Source organism: Coloeus monedula (genome assembly GCF_965178545.1).
Source record: "Coloeus monedula genome assembly, chromosome: 33".
NCBI classification, from domain to species: domain Eukaryota; kingdom Metazoa; phylum Chordata; class Aves; order Passeriformes; family Corvidae; genus Coloeus; species Coloeus monedula.
The window spans coordinates 3,183,054-3,208,797 of record NC_138813.1 but is presented as its reverse complement, the minus strand read 5'-3'; the positions used below and the strand labels follow the sequence as shown (position 1 = coordinate 3,208,797).

Below are 25,744 nucleotides of genomic sequence, written 5' to 3'. Positions count from 1 at the left end.
TTTCGGGGTCCCATTTTTGGGGTCCCATTCTGGGCTCCCATTCTGGGCTCCCATTTTTGGGGTCCCACTTCGGGGTCCCATTTCAGGGGGGTCCCATTTTGGGGTCCCATTTCAGGGTCCCATTTCAGGAGGGTCCCGTTTTTGGGGTCCCATTCTGGGCTCCCATTTCAGGGTCCCATTTCAGGAGGGTCCCGTTTTTGGGGTCCCATTCTGGGCTCCCATTTCAGGGTCCCATTTCAGGAGGGTCCCATTTTGGGGTCCCATTCTGGGCTCCCATTTCAGGGTCCCATTTTGGGGTCCCATTTTTAGGGTCCCATTTTTAGGGTCCCACTTCAGGAGGGTCCCGTTCTGGGCTCCCATTTCAGGGTCCTGTTTTGTGGTCCTGCTCTGGGGGTCTTGTTTGGGGTCTCATTTTGGGGGTCCCGCTCTGGGGGTCCCATTTTGGTATCCCACTTCAGGGTTCCATTTTCGGGTCCCATTTCAGGACCCCATTCTGTGGTCCCACACTGGGGGTCCTGTTTGGGGTCCCTTTTTGGGGTCCCATGTGGGGTCCCCTTTGGGGTCCCATTTGGGCTCCCATTTGGGGTCTCCTTTGGGGTCCCGTGTGGGGTCCCATTTGGGGTCCCCTTTGGGGTCCCGTGTAGGGTCCTGTTTGGGCTCCCATCTGGGGTCCCCTTTGGGGTCCCCTTTGGGGTCCTGTTTGGGCTCCCATTTGGGGTCCCCTTTGGGGTCCCGTGTAGGGTCCTGTTTGGGCTCCCATCTGGGGTCCCGTTTAGGGGCCCATTTGGGGTCCCCTTTGGGGTCCCATGTAGGGTCCTGTTTGGGCTCCCATTTGGGGTCCCCTTTGGGGTCCCGTGTGGGGTCCCGTTTAGGGGCCCATTTGGGGTCCCATGTAGGGTCCTGTTTGGGCTCCCATCTGGGGCCCCCTTTGGGGTCCTGTGTAGGGTCCCGTTTAGGGGCCCATTTGGGGTCCCCTTTGGGGTCCTGTTTGGGCTCCCATCTGGGGTCCCCTTTGGGGTCCCGTGTGGGGTCCCGTTTAGGGGCCCATTTGGGGTCCCCTTTGGGGTCCCATGTAGGGTCCTGTTTGGGCTCCCATTTGGGGTCCCCTTTTGGGGTCCTGTGTAGGGTCCCGCGGGGGGCACCTGTCGTGCACGTTGCCGCGGTCGTCGCCCATGGTGACGGTGACGCTGCGCACCCGCGCCAGCTCGAAGTCGGGGTCGTGCTGGTGGAAGTGGGGGGTGACCCAGCCCACCCAGGCGCTGCCCGGCTCCTGGCCCGCGAACAGCCGCACCGAGTAGTAGTACTGGGGGTGGGGACAGCGTCAGGGACGGGGACAGGGACAGGGGGAACGGGGACGGGGGGAACAGGGACGGGGGGAACAGGGACGGGGGGAGGGAGATAGGGACAGGGAGATAGGGACAGGGACAGGTGGACAGCATCAGGGGACAGGGACAGGGGGAACAGGAGGGACAGGGACGGGGACAGGGAGCCGTAAGGACAGCAGGGGGTTTTGGGGTGCAGGAGGGAGGATTTGGGGTGTAGGGAAGGTCTCGTGGTTTAGGGGTCTTGGTTTTGGGGGGGGTCTCAGGGTGCAGGGGGGGTTTTGGGGGGTCTCGGGGGTCCTGTACCGTGGTGGTGTTCATGGTGACCTCGGGGTTTGGGGGGTTTTGGGGGGTCTGGGGGGTCCCGTACCATGGTGCTGTTCATGGTGACCTCGGGGTTTGGGGGGTTTGGGGGGTTTTGGGGGGTCTCGGGGGTCCCGTACCGTGGTGGTGTTCATGATGACCCCGGGGTTTGGGGGGTTTTGGGGGGTCTCGGGGGTCCCGTACCGTGGTGGTGTTCATGATGACCTCGGGGTTTGGGGGGTTTTGGGGGGTCTCGGGGGTCCCGTACCGTGGTGGTGTTCATGATGACCTCGGGGTCATCGCGCTCGTCGGGCACCACGTCCTCCTCCAGCCGGGGCACGGGAGGGGGCGCGGGGGGGGGCGTGAACGGCGTCTTCCGGCCCTTGAACAGGAACCTGGGGGGCACCAGGGGGGTCACCCCGACTTGGGGACCCTCAGGGACCCCCAGGGAGCCCCCAACACGCAGGGAACCTCCAACAGCCTGGGGACACTCAGGGATCCTCAGGGACCCCCAGGGATGGGTGCCACCCCCTTTTGGGGACCCTCAGCCATCGGGACCCCCCCCCCTCACCCCCTTCTCGTCTTGCTCTTCTCGGTGGTCGCGTCCTTCTCGTTCTCGCCGCGGGGCTGCTCCCGCGGGGCCGCTGCCGGGGGGGCCCCCCCGGGCCCCTTCTCGGTGCCCTCGTCGCCCTCGGCGCTGCGGGGCCCGGCCGAGCGCCGCAGCCGCTCGAACTCGGACAGGGGCTCGGCCGCCACGTCCTCGGGGGGCTCCGGGGGGGGCGCCTGGGGCAGGGGGGTGGCGCCGGGGGTGCAGCGGAACGTGGGGTGGAACTGCACCGGGAGGCTGAGGCGCAGGAACAGCAGCTCGGGGGGCGCGGCCGGGGTGCCGGGGCTGCGGTGCGCCAGGCGCAGGCACGGCGGCGCGTCCACGGTGCCGTCCAGGCGCGTCACCTGCGGGGTGCCAGGGGTGCCAGGGGAGCCCCGGCCTGGGGACCCGCGGGGATGGGGAACCCGCGGGGACGGGGAACCCTCGGGGATGGGCGTCACCCTGTTCTGGGGACCCTCGGGGATGGGTGTCACCCTGCCCTGGGGACCCCTGGGCATCACCCTGTTCTGGGGGGCCTTTGGGGACTTTCAGGGACTCCCTCAACACCCTGAAGCCCCCCCAGACCCTTTCTTGCCCCTCACCTCGAGCTGGGGGTGCTGGGAGGGCACTGGGATGAACTGGGGCAGGCTGGGGCTGAGCTGGGGGTGCTGGGAGGACACTGGGATGAACTGGGGCAGGCTGGGGCTGAGCTGGGGGTGCTGGGAGGACACTGGGATGAACTGGGGCAGGCTGGGGCTGAGCTGGGGGTGCTGGGAGGACACTGGGATGAACTGGGGCAGGCTGGGGCCGAACCAGAGGGCGATGGGGCGCTTCATGGGGACCCCTGGGGACCCCGAATCCACCACCCCACGCGCCAGGCACCCCCCCAGCCCCTCACCTCGAGCTGGGGGTGCTGGGGGGGCACTGGGACGAACTGGGGCAGGCTGTGGCTGAACCAGAGGGCGATGGGGCGCTTCATGTTGATGGCGAAGGGCTCGTAGCCCTCCTGCAGGCCGCAGATGCCGAAGTAGCGCAGGGTGCCCACGTCCTGGCCCAGGTTCAGGTGCCCCTCCTGCCCCAAACCCAGGCTGCACACGGGGACAAAGCCTGGGGGGCACGGGGGGGGTCAGCACCGCGACCCCCGCCCACCCCAGAGCCCGCAGACCCACCCATGATCACCCAGGGAGCACAGGGTGCCTCTCTCCCCACCTCCTGCCCCAGCCCCAGGTGGGACCGGGGGGGGGTCTCAGCACCCCGAGCCCACCCTGGGGACCCCCAGTCCGGGCCCCCCCTCACCGTCGGCCACCTCGAAGTCCCTGAAGGCCACCTCGGAGCCGCCGTCGCCGATCAGCACCTCCCCGTTGAGGGTGAAGCTCATGTGGCACTCGCCCAGGTCGATGAGGCAGCCCACCACGTCCCCCGCCTGCCAGGGCCGCCCGAAGGACTCGCCCCCCACGTGCCACCGCTGGGCCTGGGGGACACGGGGGACACAGAAGGTGATGGTTGCACTTGGGGACCCAGGGGGACATGGCGAGATTGGGGGTCACAGGTCCCAATGGGCTCAGGGTGTCCCTGGATGTCCCTGTGGGGTCCCAGGCTGTCCCTGAGTGTCCCCGCGTGTCCCTGCGTGTCCCGGGGGTCCCAGGCTGTCCCCGTGTGTCCCCGCGTGTCCCCGCGTGTCCCTGCTTGTCCCAGGCTGTCCCTGAGTGTCCCTGTGGGTCCTGGGGGTCCCAGGCTGTCCCAGCGTGTCCCTGAGTGTCCCTGAGTGTCCCCGAGTGTCCCAGGCTGTCCCTGTGTGTCCCTGTGGGTCCCAGGCTGTCCCTGCGTGTCCCTGTGTGTCCCTGCGTGTCCCTGCGTGTCCCTGAGTCTCCCCGAGTGTCCCAGGCTGTCCCTGCGTGTCCCAGGCTGTCCCAGGCTGTCCCTGTGTGTCCCTGCATGTCCTGGGGGTCCCAGGCTGTCCCTGCGTGTCCCTGTGGGTCCCAGGCTGTCCCTGTGTGTCCCGGGGGTCCCAGGCTGTCCCCGCGTGTCCCTGGGTGTCCCTGCGTGTCCCCGCGTGTCCCTGCTTGTCCCTGTGTGTCCCTGTGGGTCCCTGCTTGTCCCAGGCTGTCCCTGTGTGTCCCTGCGTGTCCCTGTGGGTCCCAGGCTGTCCCTGTGTGTCCCTGTGTGTCCCTGCTTGTCCCCGCGTGTCCCTGCTTGTCCCTGTGTGTCCCTGTGGGTCTCTGCTTGTCCCAGGCTGTCCCTGTGTGTCCCTGCGTGTCCTGGGGGTCCCAGGCTGTCCCTGCGTGTCCCAGGCTGTCCCTGCGTGTCCGGGGCCGGCCGGGCCTCACCCGGTGCCCGTTGAAGACGAAGGCCATGTCGTCGGCGCCCAGCTCGGTGTCGGGGCGCAGCCCGGGCCGGGCCCAGCCCACGCGCATCTCTCCGGGGGTCACGGCCTCGAACTCGAAGTACCACTTCCCGCTGCGCACGGCCGAGCCCCGCTCCGCCCGGAACAGCCGCGGCCGGGGGGCGCGGGGGCCCCCCGGGGGGACGCCCTGCGAGGCTGGGGGGAGATAGAGGGGTCGGCACCCCAAAACGGGACACGGAACCCCACAAACGGCACCCGGAGACCCCCCCAAGAGCCCCTCAGAGTGTCCCCAAAGCCCCCAAAAGTCCCTCAAGGAGCTCTCAGATGTCCCCCAAAGGCTGGGTGACCGCCCCGAGCACCCCCCAAGGGGTTGGTGTCCCCCTGAGCCCCCCCACTCACACGTTTCCTGGTTGGGCGCCCTCCAAACCCCTCCAAAATGTCCCCAGGCTCCCTTCAAAGCCTCACAAAGGTCCCCAAAGGGCCACCAAAGCCTCCCTGACCCCTGGCAGCCCCCCCAGCCCCGCACTCACGCGTCTCCTGGTCGGGGGGCTCGATGTTGTAGCCGTAGCCCAGCAGGGTCCGCACGGCCTGGCAGAGGCTCTCGCGGTTGGTGGCCTTTGTCCCCTCGTCCAGCAGGTTGTAGGGGACCAGCCGCGGGTTCCGCTTGTTCTTGATGTCCTGGGGCGGGGGGACACGGGGCTCAGGGGCGTGGGGACACCGGGACCCCCCCACGGGCGCGGGGACACGGCCAGGGGACGCAGGGCCCTGACACCACGGGGGCTTTTTGGGTGTCAGGGGTGGGGGGGGGTCCCCACCTGGGTGGTGCTGTAGGTCCAGCCCTGCTGGACCCTGTCCCGAGCCCACACGTTGTGGCCGTTCTCGGCCAGGCGATCGACCAGGGTCAGCTGGGCCGGCGTGAGCCGCACGTGCGACAGGTCCAGCGGCGCCGGCTTGTACCCGTTGGACATCGTGTACCTGGGGGGGATGGACACACCTGTGGGACCCCCCCCGGGGCACCCCGGGACCCCCAGAACTCCCCCCACCCATGGGGACCCCAAAAAGGACCCCCTGAACCTCCTCAGGGGTCTCCAAAGTGGGACATTCCCAACGCAACGGGGCCATCCCAACCCAACCTGGCACCTGCTGGACACGGTGGGAATGGGGGGACACACCTGTGGGACCCCCCCCCATGGGGACCCCAGGAAGGACCCCCAGAAGCTCCTCCAGGACCCCAAAACTGGGACTTCCTAGACTGGGATGCCCCCAAACTGGGACTCCACTTTAAGGACCCCAAATTGGGATGTCAAACTGGAAGTTCCCCACAGAGACCCCCCCAAACTGAGATCCCCCCCACCCCTCCAGCCCCCTCCCCAACCCCTCCCAGCCCCCCAAACCCACGTTTTGGGCAGTTTGATCTTCTTGAGGTTCTCCTCGGCCTTCTCGTCCGCCATCCCCACGTGGCAGCCCAGGGCCAGCAGCGTCCTGGGGACACCCCAAAAAATCAGCACCCCCAACTCTGGGGCGTTCGGGGTCGGGGACACCCCCCAAACCCCTCCTACCCCAAATCCAGGGGTGCCCAGCAGTATCCTGGGGACACCCCAAAATCGGGACGCCCCAAAATCAGGAGCCCCCCTTCAGATCCAGAGGGCTCAGAATGAGAGGGGACCCCAACCCTGCCCCATTTTGGGGTGATACCCCAAAAGCCCCCTCCCCAAACCCACCCACCCTTTCCCAGGGGGTTTCAGGGACCCCCCACGAAGAGGGGGGACCCCCAAACTCTCTCCGTGCCCCCCTTACTTGAGGGTCTCCCCCGACATCTGGAGGTTGTAGCCGCGCTCGGGCTCGGGGAGGTTGTGGAAGCTCAGCAGACAGGGGTGCAGGCGCTGCACGTCATCCCGCACCTGGGGCACCCCAAAAACGCATCCTGGGCATGGGCACCCCCCCACTGGGACCCCCCCCCAGCCAGGGACCCCCCAAAAAGGGCCCCAACCCTGGGGGGAGCTCCAAAAGGATCCACCAAAAGGACCCCGGTGCAGCCAGGGATCCCCTCAAAGGACCCAAACACTGGGGAACCTCAAAACAGGGCCCCAAATAGGGGCAACCCCAGGTCTGGGAGCCCCAAAAGGGGATCCCGGCTCTGGGGACCGATCTAAAATACCCCAAAGAGGAATTTCGGGGTGCTGGGGGGGGCTTTGGGGCCCCCCACTCACAGGCCCGTAGGTCCAGCCCTGCTCGATGCGGGTCAGGGCCAGAGTCGGGGGTGGGTTTGGGGTGGTTTGGGGGATTTTGGGGGTTCCCTGGGGGGTTTTGGGGCTCCCTGGGGAGGTTTGGGGTCCCCCACTCACAGGCCCGTAGGTCCAGCCCTGCTCGATGCGGGTCAGGGCCCAGAGCTCGTGGATGTTCTCCGCCAGCTTCTCCCGGATGCGCTCCAGGTGTGGGGGCAGCACGATCTGGGGGGGACAGGGGGCGTTGGACCCCCGAGGCCCCCCAAAACCTCCTTCACCCCCCCCAAAATCCTTTCCCAACCTCTTCAAGCCCCCACAAATTCACCTCCAAGCTCCCCAACATCTCCCAAAATCCCCCTCTATTCCCTCCAAACACCCTCCATCACCCCCAAACCCCCTCCATCCCCCCAAAGCCCCTCCCAACCATCCCAAACCCCCTCCATCCCCCCAAAACGCCTCCCAACCACCCCAATCCCCTCTCCATCCCCCCAAAACCCCTCCCAACCACCCCAATCCCCTCTCCATCCCCCCAAAACCCCTCCCAATGCCCCCAAACCCCCCTCCATCCCCCAAAACTGCTCCCAATCCCCTCTCCATCCTCCCAAAACCCCTGCCAACGCCCCCAATCCCCTCTCCATCCCCCTAAAACCCCTCCCAACCATCCCAATCCCCCCTCGATCCCCCTAAAACCCCTCCCAAACCCTCCTCCATTCCCCCAAAACCCCTCCCAAACCCTCTCCATGCCCCCAAAACCCCTCCCAACACCCGCAATCTCCCATCCATCCCCCTAAAACTGCTCCCAACACCCCAAACCCCCCTCCATCCCCCCAAAGCCCCTCCCAACCATCCCAAATCCCCTCTCCATCCCCCTAAAACCCCTCCCAACACCCCCAATCCCCCCTCGATCCCCCCAAAACCCCTCCCAATCCCCCCTCCATCCCCCCCAGAACACCCTCGGCAGCCCCCCCGCGCACCTGGCAGGTGTCCACGGGGCAGGGGGTGAAGGCGGTGTGGGGCAGGGCGCGGGTGGGCCCCAGGAGGCTGCGGGCTCCGGGCGGGGCCGAGCCCCGGTACGCCGTGAGGGGCTCCAGGCGCAGCCGCTCGCGGGGCAGCAGCGCCTCGGCGCAGGGCGCGTACCCGGGCGGGGGCACGAACCGGAACTCCCCGTGCCGGCCCCCCAGCAGGAACCGCAGCCTGGGGGGAACAGGGACACCCCCAGTGACCCTCGGACCCCATAGGGATCCCCTTTAACCCCCCCACCCAGCGGGAACCGCAGCCTGGGGGGAACAGGGACACCCCGAGTGACCCGAGTGACCCCACAGGGACCCCCTTTAACCCCCTCACCCAGCAGGAACCGCAGCCTGGGGAGAACAGGGACACCCCGAGTGACCCCCGGACCCATAGAGACCCCACAGGGATCCCCTTTAACCCCCTCACCCAGCGGGAACCGCAGCCTGGGGGGCACGGGGACACCCCGAGTGACCCACAGAGACCCCACAGGGATCCCACAGGGACCCCAAGCATCACCCCCGCCCCCCTTCCACCCTCCCCAAAAGGAGCCAGAGCCTGGGGGGACACCCCGAGTCACCCCCTCAGTGTCTCCCCTTCTAGGAGCCCCTCCACCCCTTCCAGTGCCCCCTTTAGGGGTCCCACACCCCAATTCCCCCAGACCCTTTAGGGGTCCCAGGCTCCTCCCAGCCCCCTCCTTAGGGGTCCCACCCCCCAATTCTGGGGTGTCCCCCCCTCACCGGACCCCCGCCGAGAAGCTGGCCACGGGGGTGAAGAGGGTGTCCAGGTTGAAGCCCTCGAGGACGCCCTGCACGGGGGCCCCGTTGAGGCGGAAGGAGGCGCTGGGGACCCCCAGGTCCAGGCAGCAGCTGACCACGTCCCCCTCGGCCAGCGCCCGGCGCTGTGGGGACCCCACGGCCTTGGGGACACCCCCTGGGAGGGACAGAGGGGTCAGGGGGGTCAGAGGGCTCAGGGACACGGGGGATCGGGGCAGCTGGGGGGTCCCAGGGTGCCGGGGGGTGTCGCAGGTGTCCCCTCACCTGTCCACAGGTGGAGGCCGTCGAAGGCGAAGGAGTTGAGGTCATCGCCGGCGCCGTTGCCCCCCCAGCCCGCGCCCCCGCCCGGGGCGGGCCGGAAGCCCCCGGCCGCCCCCCAGCCCACCCTCAGGTGGGTGGGCACGGGGGTCACGAAGGGCTGCACCCGCTCCACGGCCACCTCGAAGTACCAGCAGCGGAACTGCGTCGAGCCCGGCGCCGTCCCCACAAACAGGTTGGGGCGCACGCTGCAACGGCGGGGGGGGGGTCGGGGAGGGGGGGACACGCCCTTGGGAGCCCCAGATCCCACCCCGAGAACCCCAAATCCTACCCCAAGGGCGCCCAGACGCTCCCCAGGAGCAGCCCGAGGTCCTCCAGGAACATCTCAAGAGCTTCCAGGAGCACCTCACCCACCTCCAAAAACCCTAAAACCTCCATACTGCCCAAAAACCCCTCAAAACCGCCCTAACTCCCGTTCCATGACCCCCAGACCCACCCCAAACCCCCAGCACCCCTTCAAGGCCCCCCCAAACCCCCCAAGACACCCCGCAAGGTCCTCCAGGAACACCTCAAGAGCTTCCAGAAGCACCTCAACAACCTCCAGATTGCCCCAAAACTGCTCAGAACCTCCCCAAACGCCCGTGACTGCCCTCCCCAGGACCCCCCGGCCCCCGAAGCCCCCCGGTCCCCCCCAGAGCCCACCTGGTGACGTAGTTGATCATGCCGGTCTGCAGCAGGAGGTCGCGGCGCGGCAGCAGGTTCTCGGTGATGAGGTTCTGGTTGGAGCGCACGGCCACGGCGTTGCACACGCACAGCGAGCACAGCACGTCCAGCACCTGCCAGGACGCAGCCCTGAGCACCCCTGAGCACCCCTGGGGACACCTGGGGACACCTGGGGACACCTGGGGACACCCAGAGCCCTGCCCACCTTGTGGTTGCGGCCGTGCTTGTCCAGCAGGGAGATGATGGACTTGATGTGGTTCTCCTGGATGATGTTCAGCACCTCGGGGCTCTCGATCAGGACGCAGTACAGCACCTCCAGGATGCCTGAGGTGTGGGGCAGCCCCACAGCAGGGGGGTCAGACCCATAGGAGAGACCCCAGACCCATAGGAGAGACCCCAGACCCATGGGAACCTCCTCAGCCTCCAAGCAGGGTCTTCAGCCCCCCGAAGGTCCCCGGCTCCTGCCCCATGGTGGGTTCTCAGCCCCACAGAACCAGCACAAGCCCCATGTGAGAACCAACCCCCCCCAGCCCCATGGCCGCCCCACTGACCCGAGGAGGCTTCCAGCCTGTCCAGTTTGCTGACCAGCCAGTCCAGGTTGGTGGAGAACAGGGCGCAGTTGGCTCGGTTCCCTCGGATCAGCGAGGCTGGGGGGACATGGGGGGTCAGCGACCCACGGCCCTGCCCCACAGACACCCCACACCCTGCCCCACAGACACCCCACACCCTGCCCCACAGCATCCCAGAGCACTCACCCTGCCCCCTAACACCCCATAGCACCCCACACCCTGCCCCATAGCACCCCACACCCTGCCCCACAGCACCCCACAGCACTCACCCTGCCCCCTAACACCTCACAGCACCCCACACCCTGCCCCATAGCATCCCACAGCACTCACCCTACCCCCTAGCACCTCACAGCACCCCACACCCTGCCCCACAGACACCCCACGCCTGCCCCATAGCACCCCATCCTGACCCAGACATCCCACATCTGCCCCACAGCCCCCCGTGTGTGCCCCACGGCCCCCCGTGTGTGCCCCACGGCCCCACCCAGCAGCTCGTAGAGCAGGTTGACGATCTCCTTCCAGGCGGCCGCCGCCTCCTCCCCCGCGGCCTCCCCGAACTGCGCCGCGGTGCTGTAGGCGCTCAGCCGGTCGATGCAGCTCAGCACCAGCGTCAGCATCCCCTGCGGCCCGGGGAGGGGGCGTGAGACCCCCGATGGGACCCCCAGAAGCCCCCCCGGGACCCCCAAATAGGGACACACACCCTGGGACTCCCCCAAGGACCCAGAGACCCCCCCCAGCACCCTGGGACCCCCGAACTGGCACCAGTGCCAGCATCCCCTGCAGCCCGGGGGCCACTGTCAGAGCCTTCCCGGGACCCCCAAACCGCGACACCCCCAACGCCGGGACCCCCACTCCGGGACACCTCCCCGGACCTTCGTGATCCCCCTGTGACTCCCAAATCTGGGGAGGGGGCCCGGGGGTCACATCTGCTGGAAGAGGAGGCAGCCCCAGAGCGCCGGGACCTGGCAGCGCCCCCAGACTCCGCCAGCGCCCGGACCCCCCCGGGCACCCACGGCCCCATTTAGCCCTGAGGGCCCCGAATTGGGGGGGGTCCCGGGGGTCGCACCTCCTGCTGGAAGAGGCTCTGGCGGGCCCGCAGGGCGCGCAGGCGGCCCTGGCGCTGCTCGTGGCGCAGCTCGGGCGGCGGCGGCTCGAAGTACCCGATCAGGTCCCGCAGGCTCAGGATGACGGCGGCGATGGGCAGCGCGGGGGGCGGCGACCCCCGCGGGCGGCCCTGCAGGCTGTCCAGGCTCCTGGGGCGGGGGGGCACGGAGGGGTCAGACTGCCAGGACCATCCTAACAACCCCCCCAGGACTCCCCAAGACCCCCGGACGTCCCCCCGACCACCCCAGAAGCCCCAGACCCGATAAAGGCTCCGCAGTGCTGAAAATCATCCCCATGGCCCCCCAGCCCCAGGACCCCCCAGGACCCTCTGCCACCCCCAGGACCCCCCAGGCCCCCCCAGACCTGATGAAGGTCCCGTAGAGCCCCGTGGTGCTGAAGACCATCCGAGCTGCCTGCGACTCCTGGCGCTGGGAGCGGGTCAGGGTCAGCGCGTCGTCCATGTGCCCCTCCTGGTGCAGGATGGCCTGGGGGGGACGGGGGGACGAGGAGGGGTCAAGGGGGACCCCCAAACCCTCAGGGACCTCCCAGGGAGAAGACCCCAAACCCACACAAACGCCCCCAGACCCACACAGAGCCATAGGGAACCCCGCAGAGCTATAGGGACACACAGGGACCCCCACAATCCATGTGCCCCTCCTGGTGCAGGATGGCCTGGGGTGGGGGGAAGAGAGGGTCAAGGGGGGCCCTCGAACCCCTAGAGACCCCCCCTGAACCCACAGGGACCCCCAAAACTCTCAAAGACACCCCAAAAAGCATTCCAGAATCTCTCTAGAGCCATCCCAGTGCTGCTGGGAGTCCTGAACCCCCTTCAAAACCCCCCAACATCCCCCCAAAGCCCCCCAGAGCCACCCCAGCACGTTTGGAGGAGCCCCAAAGACCCCCGAGACCCTCCTAAACCCCAAAGAGCCCCTCAAAGACACCCCAAAGCCCGCCTAGACCAATCTTAGCGCCTCTTGGAGCTCTCAAAAGCCCTTAAACCCCTCCGAAACTCCCCGAACTCCTCCCCCAAGCCCCCTTAGAGCCCCCTCCGCGGCGATTTTGGGGACCCCCCGAGCCCACCTTCCTCTTGAGCAGCCCGAGGCGCTGGGCCTTGGGGTCGGGGGCGGCGTAGGTGACCCAGAGCCCGCTGTTCCCGTGCTGCAGGAAGCAAAGGGACTCCCCGTACTTGATCTCGGGGGGCCCCATGCCCTCGATGTCCCTTTTGGGGGTCGTCTCCAGCTTCTCCTGCGGGATTGGGGGGCACAGGAGGGGTCAGGGGGACCAGGGTGGGGACCGGGATCCACACAGGGACAGGGAGCAGGATGGGGACGGGGATAAAGAGCAGGACAAGGTCAGGATGGGGACTCGGGGCAGGTTGGGGACAGCTGGGGACATCCCGGTGGCATCGGAAACACAGGAGCAGAAGGCGGCCACGTGCGTGGGGGGACAGGGATGGGGACAGGGAGCAGGATGGGCAGCAGGACCGGGTTGGGGACACGCTGGGGACACTCTGGGGACACTCCCACCTTGGAGGCCCGGAAGCAGAAGGTGGCCACGCGCGTGTTGGCCGCGGACGCCTCCACCATGGCCAGCCCGGCGGCCTCGGTCAGCGCCAGGTAGCGGCCCGTGGTGACGTGGCGCAGGCGGAAGGGCTGTCCCCAGCGCAGGTGGCTCCCGCTCCAGCTGCGGGAAGCACGGAGGGGACACCGCTGTCACCGGGGGGCTCCGGGACACCGGGATGGGTCACAGGGACACGGGGACATGAGGAGATGTGGGGAGGTGACACCGCGATAGGACATCGGGACAGGGGCACACAGCTACAACGTGCCAAGGACACCCCAGGACCCCAAGCCCCCACTGGGGCTCCACAGGGGGACCCCACACAGTGTCCTGGGGGGGTGGTGGCACCTCGGGACCCCCCGTGTCCCCCCGTACCTGATGCGCAGGGGCTCGAGGCGCCACAGGGACCTGGCGTGGGTGCACACGGCACCGCCCTCGTAGTTGACAACGCTGCTGCAGGTGACAGGGGGGGTCAGCGGCTTGGGGACATCCCCGTGTGTGCCCCCACCCCAATTGTGGGGCCGCCCCACCTGCGCTCCTCGCCCTGCTCGGGGGCCGTGGGGGTCAGGCACTCGTCCATGTGGCCGTGGAACAGGCGCATGACGTGGCCGCCGGTGACGTAACCTGGGGGGGAGACACAGGGGGGTCAGGGTGTTGGGGACACCCTAAGGGACCCCCCCGCGCAAGTCTGGGGTCCCTCAGGAGTCACCTTCCTCGGAGCCGGAGCAGATGGGGTTCATGTTCCACAGGGTCTGCATGAAGGAGGCGTCGACCTGGAGCTCCCCAGAGGCCGTGGAGAGGTGCTGGGACACAGGTGGGACACAGGTGGGTCATGGGGGGACATGGCAGGGGGACAGGGGGGTCTCCCTGGAGGCCACAGGGGCTGAGATATGGGCGGTCATGGGGGGATGTGTGTGTCTGCCACGTGTGACATGCAGGGGACACATACAGGACACGGGAGCACACGAGGGGACACGGGGTGACCCCCAACACCCCTCCACGTCCCCCTTGTGTCTTTATCCCAGGCATCTCTCAGAGGAGATGCTGACCACGACCAGGTCGGGGGGTGGGGGATCCCTGTGTCCCCATGTCCCCACGTGTGTCCCCACATGTCCCCCCGTGTCCCCACATGTCCCCCCGTGTCCCCACATGTCCCCCCGTGTCCCCCCGTACCAGGTATCTCTCGGACGAGACGCTGACCAGGATCAGGTCGTCGCCCACCCGAACCTTCTCTCCCTCCGAGCGCTGCTTGGACGCCGGGTGCATCGTCCACCAGCACGCCTCGCCTGGGGGCACCTCAAATCAGCACCCCCAAAACCGCGGGGGGACCCCCAAAACTCCGGGAGGACCCCCGGAATCAACACCCCCGAGCTGGGGGACCCCGGGAAGCTCAGGGTCCCCCCCTTTACCTGCGGCGTCCTTCTGCAGCCCCACGTCGAAGGCCAGTTTGTCGGTGACCGAGCGGGAGGTGGTCAGGCAGCTCAGGTACTGGGGGGACACACCCCGTTATTGGGGGGCCCCCAAAGCCCCCCCGAGCCCCCTCAAACCCCTCCAGATCCCCCAAGCCCCTCACGATCCCCTCCAAAACCCCCCACGGCCCCCCAAACTCACCATGCCGCTGTGCGAGTGTCTCAGCAGAATGGCGTGGCCGTAGAGCAGCGTCCGGTGACCCCCACCCTGAGAGGACTTGGGGGGCACAGGCGGGTCAAGGGGGGGACCCCAAAATCCCCCGATGCCCTCAGAAAAAAATCTGAACCCCATAAAAATTCCTGGGGGCTCCATGAGTCAGAGAGAGCCCCTTGTGCATCGCACCCCCCTTGTTTTGGGGTCTCCCCGTGTTGGGGTCTCAAGTGCATCGCACCCCCCCTGTTTTGGGGTCCCCCCTTGTTTTGGGGTCTCCTGTGCATCGCACCCCCCCTGTTTTGGGGTCTCCCCGTGTTGGGGTCTCAAGTGCATCGCACCCCCCCTGTTTTGGGGTCCCCCCTGTTTTGGGGTCTCCCCGTGTTGGGGTCTCCTGTGCATCGCACCCCCCCTGTTTTGGGGTCCCCCCTGTTTTGGGGTCTCCCCGTGTTGGGGTCTCCTGTGCATCACTCCCCCCCTGTTTTGGAGGGCACCGTGCCTCGGACCCCCCCTCGTGTCGGGGTCCCCTCATGGTGGAATCCCCCCATACTGGGGACTCCTCTGATGTTGGGGTCCCCAATTCCAGGGTCCCACCCCACATTAGGGGTCCCCCTCATGTCAGGGTCAGCCCGTGCCGAGATCCCCAATTTCAGGGTCGCCCCATTGAAGTCCCCACAAATTTGGGGTTCCCAGTTTTGGGAATCCCCCTAATATTGAGGGTCTCCCATTTTGGGCCCCCCCACCATATGGAGGTTTTCCCCAAAGTGGGATCCCAAATTTCAGGGTCTGGGTCCCTGATTGCGGGGTCCCCCATGTCGGGATCCCCAGTGGATCGGGGATCCCCTGATTGCGGGGTCCCCCATGTCGGGATCCCCAGTGGATCGGGGATCCCCCCATTCGGGGTCTCCCCCCGCTCCTCCCGCCCGCGCTCACACTTTGGGGTCCATGCGGAGTTTGGGGGGCTGTGGATGGATGGGATGGGGGGGCACACCCGGACACCTGGGTCCATGCGGGGGGGGGGGGGTGCGGGGTGGGCAGAGCCCCCCAGAATTTGGGTGGGGCAGAAGAGGGGGAGGAGGAGGAGGAGGAGGAGGAGGAGGAAGGGAGTGATGAAGGTGAGGATGAGGATTTGGGGTTCGGGGGGTCACTGCACCACAGTGGCACCTACCCACTTATCCAGATCGACCCCCTGGGTGGGCGGGGGGAGAGAAGAGGGGGGTCACGGGGGGCTGCGACCCCCGCCAAAACACCAGGGACCCCCAAACCTCCCCAGGGACCCCAAAAACTCTTCCAGGAACCCCGAAATCTTCAGGTCTCTAAACACATCCCTCCCCCCGCAGGATCCTAGACCCCCCCCAGGACACCTAACCCCTCCAGCCCCCCAGGACCCCCTCAGATGGCCCCAAAACCCCACCAAGACCCCCAAACCCCACCCCAGCAACCCCCAGCATCCTAAAACCCCTCTAGGGCCCCTCAAATCCACCCTCCAGGACCCCAAAATCCCTTTTTAAGGAGCTAAAACCACCTCCAGTGCCCCCCCACCCCCGCGGGACCCCTCGGGGGCCCCCCAAAATTCCCGGCGGGAGCCCAGACGCACCTCGCCGCCCATGTCGGAGCTGTTGGCGAGCATCTCCTGCAGCGCCCGCACCGACAGCGACTGCTCCAGCACGAAGCAGCACACGGCCAGGTCGGGGGGGACATTCTGGGGACAACGGGGGGGCCGCGGGTCACGGGGGACCCCCGGCACCCTCGGGACCCCGGCACGCCCCCACCCCAGAACCCAGGGGATGCCCCCAGACCCCATCTCTGGGTCTCCCGGTCCCTAAACCCTCCCTCAGCGCCCCCCAACCCCCCCAGGCCCGGGGTTCCCCGGGGTCCCCCGGCCCCCCAAGCGCTGCCCCCGGATTTGGGGAGCCCCCCGGAGCTGGGAGGGGTCTCACCTGTGCGTTGGAGGTGGGCTCCAGGGAGCACAGGCGGTTCCCGAAGCCCTCCACCGACAGGCAGAGCTTGAGCTGCTCCTTCAGCAGCGTCGTGGTGCACTGCAGGACCACCTCGTCATCCTGGGGGGCAAAGGGGGGGTCAGCACCCCAAAATACCCCCAGAACCCCAAAATATCCCCCCAGAACCCCAAAATACCCCCAGCACGTCCCTATGGCACCCCATGGCCCCCGCCGTGTCCCTGTGGGACCCTCAGGGGTGGGGTGGCACTGCAGGACTCCCTCGTCGTTCTGGGGGGGCAAAGGGGGGGCTCAGCACCCCAAAATATCCCCCAGAACCCCAAACCCCCCCACGGTACCCCTGGGTGCCCCAAACCCTATGGGGGGAAAAGGTCAGGACCCCCTGGGCACCCCCAAACCCGAACAGGGGGGGTCAGGACGCCTTGGGTGCCCCCCAAATTCTACAGGGGGGCGTCAGGACCCCCTGGGTGCCCCTGTCCCCCCCTCCCCCCAAAGGAGTGCGGCCCCCCTTCCCCCCCCCCACCTGCTCCCGTCACTCGGGGCCCCCCCGGAATGGGGGGGGGAGGGGGCGGATTCCACCCGCGGGCCGGGGATGCCGGGGGGGGGGTGGGGGAGGAGGGTCCGTGACTCAGTTTCCCCTCCCAAAATCCCCTCCCCAAATCCGCTGAGCTCAGCATTTCCCATGACACCCCCCCCCCCCCCACCACCAAGGTCACCCCTTGCCCCCTCCCCCAATTCCCCTGGTCTAATTTTGAGGCCAAACTGGGAGAAACTGGGACAGAGCAACTGGGACGCCCCTCCCCCTACCGCCCCTTCCCCCCGGGGGGGATCTGGTGTCGCCCCTCCCCCCCCAGCAGCTGCTCCCCCTCCCCCCCCCCCCGGTGTTACTTTTTTGGGAGCCCGGGACAGGTGGGGGGAGGGGTGAGGTGACCCCCCCTTCCCAGTGCTCCTCCCAGTTCATCCCAGTATCTCCCAGTGGCCCCAGTTTCCCTCCCCAGCACCTCTCAGTACTCCCAGGCCCCCTCGTTTTGTTCCCCCCAGTTCTCCCAGTATCTTCTCCCAGTCCGCCCAGTTTCCTCTGCCAGTCCTCCAAGTTTTTTCTCCCAGTATCTCCCAGTTTCCTTTCCCAATTCCTGCTCTATCCCCAATTCTGCTCCCCCAAATCCTCCGTTTCCCTTCCAGATCCCCCCAGTATCCCCAGTCCTCCTCTCCCAGTTCTCCTGGTTTTCCCCACTCTCCCATTATCTCCCAGTATCCCGTCCCAATTCTCCCAGTTTCCACCCTAGTCCCTCCAGTTCCTCCCCATCATCTCCCAGCTTTTCCCTCCAGTATCCCCCCAGCCCCTCCAGTATCCCCTCCCAATTCTCCCAGTTCCCCCTCCCAGTACCTCCCAGTCTCCCCCCGCCAATTTCTCCCACATTACCTCCCAATTTTCCCGCTTCCACCTCCCCAGTTCTCCCAGTTCCCCCCTCAGTCCCTCCCTCCCCGTGCCCCCCAAGTTCTCAGAGCTTCACCCCCATTCCCTCTCCCAGTCCCCCCCAGAGCCCCCCTCAGCTCCCCGCACCCCTTCCCAGCGCTCCCCAGTCCCTCCCAGTTCTCCCAGTCGCCCTCCCAGTCCCCGCACTCACCGTGCGCAGGAACTGCACATCGTCCTCGCCTTCCCCCTCAGCCATCGCCGCAGCCTCGGCACCCCCGGGGGGACCCGCGGGGGATTCGGGGGGTCCCGGGGGAGTTTTGGGCTGTCCGGGGTGAGGTCTGGGGGGCCCCGAGTGCGGTTTGGGGGGTCCCGAATGGGGGTCGGAGGGTCCCGGGAGCGATCGGGGGGTCCCGGGTGGTGGTCAGAGGTCCCGGGTGGTGGTCAGAGGTCCCGGGGGGTGGTCAAGAGGTCCCAGGCGGGCTCTGGGGGTCCCGTCCCCCCCCCTCGGGTGCTCCCCCCGCCGGTGTCACCGATCGTGTCCCCCCCGTGTCGCGACGGCTCCCGGTGACACCTGCAGCCCCTCCCCCCGTGACGTGAGGGGGAGGCTCCGGGGGGGGCGGGAAACTGAGGCACGGAACGGCCCCGGGTCACCTGCAGGGTCCTGGAGGGGGAAACTGAGGCACGGAACGGCCCCGGGTCACCTGCAGGGGAAACTGAGGCACGGAACGGCCCCGGGTCACCTGCAGGGGAAACTGAGGCACGGAACGGCCCCGGGTCACCTGCAGGGGAAACTGAGGCACGGAACGGCCCCGGGTCACCTGCAGGGGAAACTGAGGCACGGAACGGCCCCGGGTCACCTGCAGGGGAAACTGAGGCACGGACCCCACTCCCGATGTCATCCGGAGGGTCCTGGAGGGGGAAACTGAGGCACGGACCCCTCCCAATGTCATCCGGAGGGTCTTGGAGGGGGAAAGTGAGGCACGGACTCCACTCCCGATGTCACCTGGCTGGTCCTGGAGGGGGAAACTGAGGCACGGACCCCTCCCGATGTCACCTGGAGGGTCCTGGAGGGGGAAACTGAGGCACGGACCCCTCACGATGTCACCTGGAGGGTCCTGGAGGGGGAAACTGAGGCATGGACCCCACTCCCGATGTCATCTGGAGGGTCCTGGAGGGGGAAACTGAGGCACGGACTCCTCCCGATGTCACCTGGAGGGTCCTGGAGGGGGAAACTGAGGCACGGACCCCTCCCAATGTCATCCGGAGGGTCTTGGAGGGGGAAAGTGAGGCACGGACTCCACTCCCGATGTCACCTGGCTGGTCCTGGAGGGGGAAACTGAGGCACGGACCCCTCCCGATGTCACCTGGAGGGTCCTGGAGGGGGAAACTGAGGCATGGACCCCACTCCCGATGTCATCTGGAGGGTCCTGGAGGGGGAAACTGAGGCACGGCCCTTTCCAACCCTCCTCCGGGGTCCCCTCTCGAAGGGGAGGGGAGGTGGGCGGTCCCCCCCAATATCGGGGGGTGCAGCCCTGGGGGTGCCTCTGGCTGTTTAAGAGGAGGGGTCCCCACAGGTCAGCCCAGTTCAGCCCGGTTTTTTTCGGGGGAGGGATTTTAGGGGTGATCCCACCTCCCAGACCCTCCTCAGGGTGGAATTTGAGGGTGTCTCAGACTCACCATGAAAATCCAGGTTGTGGAGATCCCAGAGCAGCATCCCCAGAGTTCTCCACAGGCTCTCCCAGCACAGCCAGAGCTCCTTGGCATGAAGACTCCAAACCCTTCAGAGCACCCCAAAACCCCTCAGTGACCCCCAAAATCCTCTCAGTCACCCCAGCCTCCCTCTTTCCCCCTCACGTTTCCCACCTTTTTTTCCTCTCCCTTTTCCCACCCTTTTTTTCTCCTTTTGCCAGCCTTTTCCCCCCTCACATTTCTGACTCTTTTCCCCTCAGGTTTCCCGCCCTTTCCCCCTCACATTTCTCACCCTTTTTCCCCTCATGTTTTCCCCCCTTTTTCCTCAAGGTTCCCCCCCTTTTCCCCTCACATTTCCCACCCTTTTTCCCCTCCAAGTTCTCACTCTTTTCCCCTCACATTTCCCACTCTTTTCCCCTCACATTTCCCACCCTTTCCCCCCTCACAGTTCTCACTCTTTTCCCTTTACATTTCCCACCCTTTTTCCCCTCACGGTTCCCCCCCTTTTCCCTTTACATTTCCCACCATTTTCCCCCTCACATTTCCCACCCTTTTTCCCCTCCAAGTTCTCACTCTTTTCCCCTCACATTTCCCACCCTTTTTCCCCTCCAAGTTCTCACTCTTTTCCCCTCACATTTCCCACCCTTTCCCCCCTCACAGTTCTCACTCTTTTCCCTTTACATTTCCCACCCTTTTTCCCCTCACGGTTCCCCCCCTTTTCCCTTTACATTTCCCACCCTTTTTCCCCTCACGGTTCCCCCCCTTTTCCCTTTACATTTCCCACCCTTTTTCCCCTCACGGTTCCCCCCCTTTTCCCTTTACATTTCCCACCCTTTCCCCCCTCACAGTTCCCCCCTTTTTCCCCTCACAGTTCCCCCCTTTTTCCCTCACATTTCTCACCCTTTTCCCCCTCACAGTTCTCACTCTTTTCCCCTCACATTTCCCACCCTTTTTCCCCTCACAATCCTCACTCTTTTCTCCTCACGTTTCCCCCCCTTTTCCCCTCACATTTCTCACCCTTTTCCCCTCACAGTTTCCCCCCTTTTCCCCCTCACATTTCCCACCCTTTTTCTCCTCACAGTTCCCCCCTTTTTCCCCTCACGTTTCTCACCCTTTTTCCCCTCACAGATCTCACTCTTTTCTCCTCACGGTTCCCCCCCTTTTCCCCTCACATTTCTCACCCTTTTCCCCTCACAGTTTCCCCCCTTTTCCCCCTCACATTTTTCCCCTCACGGTTCCCCCCCTTTTCCCCTCACATTTCTCACCCTTTTCCCCTCACGGTTCCCGCCATGTTTCCTTGTATTGAGGTGGGGTCTCACACCTCCCTGGCTTTTGGGGTGTGGTCTCTCAGCAGCTGCTGCCGAATTCGAGGGGCTCCCCGCACCCAAATCCCGCCATTCCTCTGCAAGCCACGGGAGCTGATGAGTCACTGCATTGCTGGGCAGCTTTTGGGGGGCATTCCAGGGGTCCCGTGGGGTGCTGTGGGTGTCCTGGGGTCACTACGGGGGCCCTATGGGGTGCTGTGGGGGTTCCAGGGGTGGCTGGGGGGTCCCAGGGGTGCTGTAGGAATCCTAAGGGTGTTGTGGGGGTCCCAGGGGTGGTTTAGGGGTACCACGGAGCGTCCCAGGGGCTGTTTGTGGGGTTCTGAGGGTGATACGGGGATCCCTGGAGTGTTACGGCTGTCCCAGGGGAGTTTTGGGGGGTCTCAGGGGTCCCCCAAACGCTGCAGCCCCTCTCCCCCCCCCTGTCCTGCCCCTCACCCGGGCCTCGGGCCCGGCTCCATCCCACGGGATTTTGTGCTGAGTCCCCCAGATTCCCGGAATTCCCCCAGATTCCCGGAATTCCCCGGGAGCGGCGGGCGGGGGGGGCAGGACAAGGACCCCCCTTGTGCAGCGGGTGCGTGGGGGGGGGATTCCAAAAGGGGGGGTCTCCGTGCTGGGGGTGGGGGGACACGGATCCGCTCCCAGAGCAGCGGCGCAGCGGGAAGCTGCCGGAGGGGAATTTGGGGTGCGGGCTGGGAAAAAGGGGAGCCCACCCTGCCCAGGGTGGTTTGGAGGGGTCTGGAATGGGGTTTGGGGGTGCAATGGGGGATTTGGGGGGGCTGCGATGGGGTTTGGGGGTGCAATTGGGGGATTTGGGGTGGCTGCGATGGGGTTTGGGGGTGCAATTGGGGGATTTGGGGTGGCTGTGATGGGATTTGAGGGGGTGCAATGGGGGATTTGGGGGGGCTGCGATGGGGTTTGGGGGTGCAATGGGGGATTTGGGGGGCTGCGATGGGATTTGAGGGTGTGCAATGGGGGATTTGGGGGGCTGCAATGGGGTTTGGGGTGCAACTGGGGGATTTGGGGGGGCTGCGATGGGATTTGAGGGTGTGCAATGGGGGTTTGGGAGGCTGTGATGGGATTTGGGGGGTGCAATGGGGGATTTGGGGGGCTGCGATGGGGTTTGAGGGTGCAGTTGGGGGATTTGGGGGGGCTGTGATGGGGTTTGAGGGTGCAATTGGGGGATTTGGGGGGCTGCAATGGGGTTTGAGGGTGCAGCTGGGGGATTTGGGGTGGCTGCGATGGGGTTTGAGGGTGCAATTGAGGGATTTGGGGGGGCTGTGATGGGGTTTGAGGGTGCGATTGGGGGATTTGGGGTGGCTGTGATGGGGTTTGAGGGTGCGATTGGGGGATTTGGGGTGGCTGTGATGGGGTTTGAGGGTGCAATTGGGGGATTTGCGGGGCTGCAATGGGGGTTTGGGGGATGCAATGAAGGTTTGCAGGGGCTGCAATGAGGTTTGGGGGGGATTTGGGGGGCTGCAATGGGGGGTTGGCGGTCTCTGTGCCCCTTTTCCAGGACCCGGAGCCACGGACCTACCCCCCCGCCACTGCTCGTTCCCCCTGGGACCCCCGAAGACCCCCGCAGAAGAGGGACCCCCCTCCCGCCATGGAGGTGAGGAGGGGTCTGGAGGAGGATGCGGGGCCGGAGGGGGGGGTCACCGAGGGAGTTCAGGGGGGGGGACACGGGGACCTCCCTGAGCCATCCCCGAATGTCTCTGTGCCCCCTCCCCACGCAGGAGCTGGTGGAGCTGGGCCCGGGGGCCGAGGTGGGAAGGGGGCTCTCCCTGGCCCGCGACAGCCACGGGATCTACGTGGCCGAAGCCCCCAAATCCCTGCGGCTGCGCCAAGGTGGGGACACCGGAGAGGCTGGGGGGGGGCACTGGGGGCACTGGGGCAGCACCGGGGGTGGCACCGGTGGGGTGACAATCGGGGGACACCGGAGAGGCTGGGGGGGGGCACTGGGGGCACTGGGGCAGCACCGGGGGTGGCACCGGTGGGGTGACAATCGGGGGACACTGGGGAGGCACTGAAACTGAAGGGGCGGCCCCGGGGGGACACTGCGAGGGACACTCGGGGCGATGCCGGGGCAGCGGCGCTCAGGGCGGTGACATTTGAGGCGACACCCGGGGTGATGCTCGGGCTGGGTGACAGTCGGGGTGGCACTGCGGGTGGCACCGGGGCTGACACGGTGCCCCTCGGCGTGTCCCGGCGGTGTCCCCGCAGGTGACCGTGTCCTGGGCGCGAGGGTCTCGTTCGAGGGGGCCTCCCCCGAGGCCGTGGGGCGGCTGCTGGAGGGGGCCGGCGGCTGCCGCGTGTCCCTGTACCTGCGGCGGCGGAGCCCCGGAGCGCCGGCGACCCCCGAGGGACAGCGGGACGGCGTGGCCAGGCTGGTGCGGGCCCGGGGACCGGGGGGAATGGGAGTCCTGTGGATGGGGGGCGTCCCTGTGGATGCGGGACGGGGTGTGCGGTGTTTGGGGGTCCCTGTGGATGCGGGACGGGGTGTGCGGTGTTTGGGGGTCCCTGTGGATGCGGGACGGGGTGTGCGGTGTTTGGGGGTCCCTGTGGATGCGGGACGGGGTGTGCGGTGTTTGGGGGTCCCTGTGGATGCGGGACGGGGTGTGCGGTGTTTGGGGGTCCCTGTGGATGCGGGACGGGGTGTGGGGTGTTTGGGGGTCCCTGTGGATGCGGGACGGGGTGTGCGGTGTTTGGGGGTCCCTGTGGATGCGGGACGGGCTGTGGGGTGTTTGGGGGTCCCTGTGGATGCGGGACGGGGTGTGCGGTGTTTGGGGGTCCCTGTGGATGCGGAACGGGCTGTGGGGTGTTTGGGGGTCCCTGTGGATGCGGGACGGGCTGTGGGGTGTTCGGGGGTCCCTGTGGATGCCGGGTGGGTTGTGGGGTGTTCGGGGGTCCCCGCGTCCTTTGGGTGCCGCATCCCCTCTCCCCCCCAGACCATCCCGATCCCGACGCCCTCCAAGAAGCCGCCCCCAGCGCCCGTCCCGCCCGCCGCCGCCGCGGCCCCGGTGTCGGTGGAACTGGCCCTTCCCAAGCTGCCGAAGCTGCCGAAGCCCCGCGGAGCCCCGGCCCCGGCCGCCCCGGCCGCCCCCGAGCCCCCGCGGCCACCGCGGCCCCGGCTCACGGTGCGGGAAGCGGCCGCGGCCCGGACGCCGCTGCCGGAGCCTCCCGAGCCGCCGGAGCTGCCCCGAGCCCCCGGCGAGCCCCCGGCCGGCTCCGGGCCCCGCATCCCGGCCATGGAGGTGGCGGCTCCCAAGGGGTCCCTGGGGCTGAGCCCCCCCCAGATCCGCCCGGGAAAGGGGGGGCCCGAGGCCGGAGGGGATGAGGAGGGGGCGGCCGCCGCCCGGGGGGCTTTCCCCGCCCTCCGCGTCCCCTCCGTCTCCATCGATGTCCCCAGAGCCGTGGTGGAGCTGGTGCCGGAGCTCGGGATGCCCGGCCCGGCGCCGCCCGGCCCCGGCCCGGAGGCGGGCTCCAGGTTTGCCGAGGGGCTGCGGAAGCTCAGCCGGGAGCTGGAGGCTCCGGCCGTGGGAATCTCCCCCAAGCCCCCCAAATTCCGCCTCCCGCGCCTCGGGTGGGCCCTGGCCAAGCTGCGGGAGGGCGGCGGGACCCCGCCGGCGTCGCCCCCCGGCATCGCCATTCCCAGCGTGGAGCTGGATCTGGGGGCGGTGGGAGACGCCGGGGCCAAGCTGAAGGTGCCCAAACTGTCCCTGGCGCCGTTTGGCGACGTCGAGGACGGTGCCCGCTTCGGCATCGGCGACTCCGGGGGCGCTCCGGGGTCCCCCCGGCTCCGCGTCCCGCGGTTCGGCATCGGGGGGGCGGCGCTGCCGAAATTCGGGGGGTCCAGCCCCGACCTCCGCCCCGGGGGGGTCCCCAAAGCGCCCCCGAAACGGGGCGGCAGCGCCGAGAGCCTGATCCTGGGCTGGACGGCGCCGGAGCCCCCCGCGACCCTCCGGCCGAGGCCGAAATCCCGGGGGGTCTCGGCGCCGCCGTGGCCGCCCCGGATCGCCATCCCCGCCGTGGGCTTGGCGCTGCCGGGACAGGCCCCGGAGCGCCCCGGGGGCCGCGGGGCTCCGGAGCCGCCGGCGCTGAAGGTGCCGGTGCTGGAGCTGGCTCCGCCGGGCTCGGAAGGGACCTCGGAGCCGCCCGCGCGCCGCTTCGGGGTGAAACTCCCCAAATTCGGGGCCGGCTCCGCCGGGAGCGGGTCGGGATCCTCCGGGAGGATGAGGATGGGCGGCTCCAAGCCCAGCCCTGAGGAAGGAGGAGCCCCCCGCGATGGGAACCCCCGGCCCGGCGGGGCACGGCGCCGGCGGTGGGTGCCCAGGGTGGGCTTCACTCCCGGGGGGGCCTCGCCGGAGCCCCCCAAAGTGGGGAGGATGCGGTTCCCCGACGTCGAGCTCTGCCCCGGGGACCCCCAAATCGCTGGGATCGGGGGGATCTCCTCCCGCTGTGATCCGGGGGGGCCGAGGGGAGGCGAGGGGACCCCCAAATTCCAGCTGCCGCAGCTGGTGCTGAGCCCCCAGATCTGCGGCGAGCCATGAGCCCCCCCTCCCAGCCTGGGGGGCTTTGGGGACCCCCCCAAACCGGTGACTGAGCTCCCCCAGACCCTCTCTAACTCCCTCCCCCCCAAATTCCTAATCCGGCTGTTTTTCGGGGGAGATGTTGAGGTTTTTTGCCTGTTTGTTGGGTGTTTCTATTAACCAGGGAAGGAGGGCACAAGGGCGTTGCCCCCCCCGGCCCCTCACGCTTGTCTTGGCCAGAATAAATGTTAATCCCAAAAAAACCCGGAGTGTTTTTGGGAGGGGGGTCCAGGGGGCTGGGGGTCCAGGGAGGACTTGGGAGGGGTCCAGGGATGGGACTGGGAGACCAAGGATGGGATTGGGGAACCAGGGAGGAGTTTGGGGGAGCAGGGAGCAGTTTGGGGGTCCACTGATCACGGACCGCCTCAACC

At 67.4% G+C, this 25,744-nt stretch overlaps 3 protein-coding genes across 3 annotated transcripts in view; 2 read left to right on the top strand and 1 right to left on the bottom strand.

Moving 5' to 3' along the window:
- The window catches only part of RYR1 (ryanodine receptor 1), a 52,973-nt gene extending 34,643 nt beyond the window's left edge, over window positions 1-18,330 (bottom strand). The window contains 31 exon segments of the mRNA XM_082299651.1: window positions 1,143-1,303; window positions 1,894-2,020; window positions 2,197-2,576; window positions 3,110-3,318; window positions 3,508-3,682; window positions 4,539-4,750; window positions 5,086-5,233; window positions 5,371-5,530; window positions 5,954-6,037; window positions 6,353-6,456; window positions 6,901-7,005; window positions 7,755-7,974; window positions 8,529-8,721; window positions 8,829-9,070; window positions 9,525-9,658; window positions 9,751-9,869; window positions 10,097-10,192; window positions 10,599-10,734; window positions 11,181-11,367; window positions 11,582-11,703; window positions 12,299-12,463; window positions 12,745-12,901; window positions 13,154-13,231; window positions 13,309-13,402; window positions 13,488-13,581; window positions 13,952-14,064; window positions 14,188-14,266; window positions 14,390-14,464; window positions 15,996-16,100; window positions 16,339-16,458; window positions 17,985-18,330. Of these exon segments, the coding sequence (XP_082155777.1) occupies window positions 1,143-1,303; window positions 1,894-2,020; window positions 2,197-2,576; window positions 3,110-3,318; window positions 3,508-3,682; window positions 4,539-4,750; window positions 5,086-5,233; window positions 5,371-5,530; window positions 5,954-6,037; window positions 6,353-6,456; window positions 6,901-7,005; window positions 7,755-7,974; window positions 8,529-8,721; window positions 8,829-9,070; window positions 9,525-9,658; window positions 9,751-9,869; window positions 10,097-10,192; window positions 10,599-10,734; window positions 11,181-11,367; window positions 11,582-11,703; window positions 12,299-12,463; window positions 12,745-12,901; window positions 13,154-13,231; window positions 13,309-13,402; window positions 13,488-13,581; window positions 13,952-14,064; window positions 14,188-14,266; window positions 14,390-14,464; window positions 15,996-16,100; window positions 16,339-16,458; window positions 17,985-18,029 (4,439 nt within the window). The 5' untranslated portion in view covers window positions 18,030-18,330.
- Window positions 18,331-18,855: 525 nt separating this feature from the next.
- LOC309583823 (uncharacterized protein) lies at window positions 18,856-20,964 on the top strand. Its single transcript, XM_082299650.1, has 2 exons — window positions 18,856-19,165; window positions 19,219-20,964. The coding sequence occupies exons 1-2, from the start codon at window positions 18,909-18,911 to the stop codon at window positions 20,882-20,884; spliced, it is 1,923 nt and encodes a 640-aa protein (XP_082155776.1). The 5' UTR covers window positions 18,856-18,908; the 3' UTR covers window positions 20,885-20,964.
- A 67-nt stretch (window positions 20,965-21,031) lies between these two features.
- On the top strand, window positions 21,032-25,545 carry PRX (periaxin). The gene is made up of 5 exons (XM_082299593.1): window positions 21,032-21,358; window positions 22,301-22,396; window positions 22,521-22,632; window positions 23,008-23,174; window positions 23,733-25,545. The coding sequence occupies exons 2-5, from the start codon at window positions 22,391-22,393 to the stop codon at window positions 25,332-25,334; spliced, it is 1,887 nt and encodes a 628-aa protein (XP_082155719.1). The 5' UTR covers window positions 21,032-21,358; window positions 22,301-22,390; the 3' UTR covers window positions 25,335-25,545.
- The last annotated feature ends 199 nt before the right edge of the window (window positions 25,546-25,744 follow it).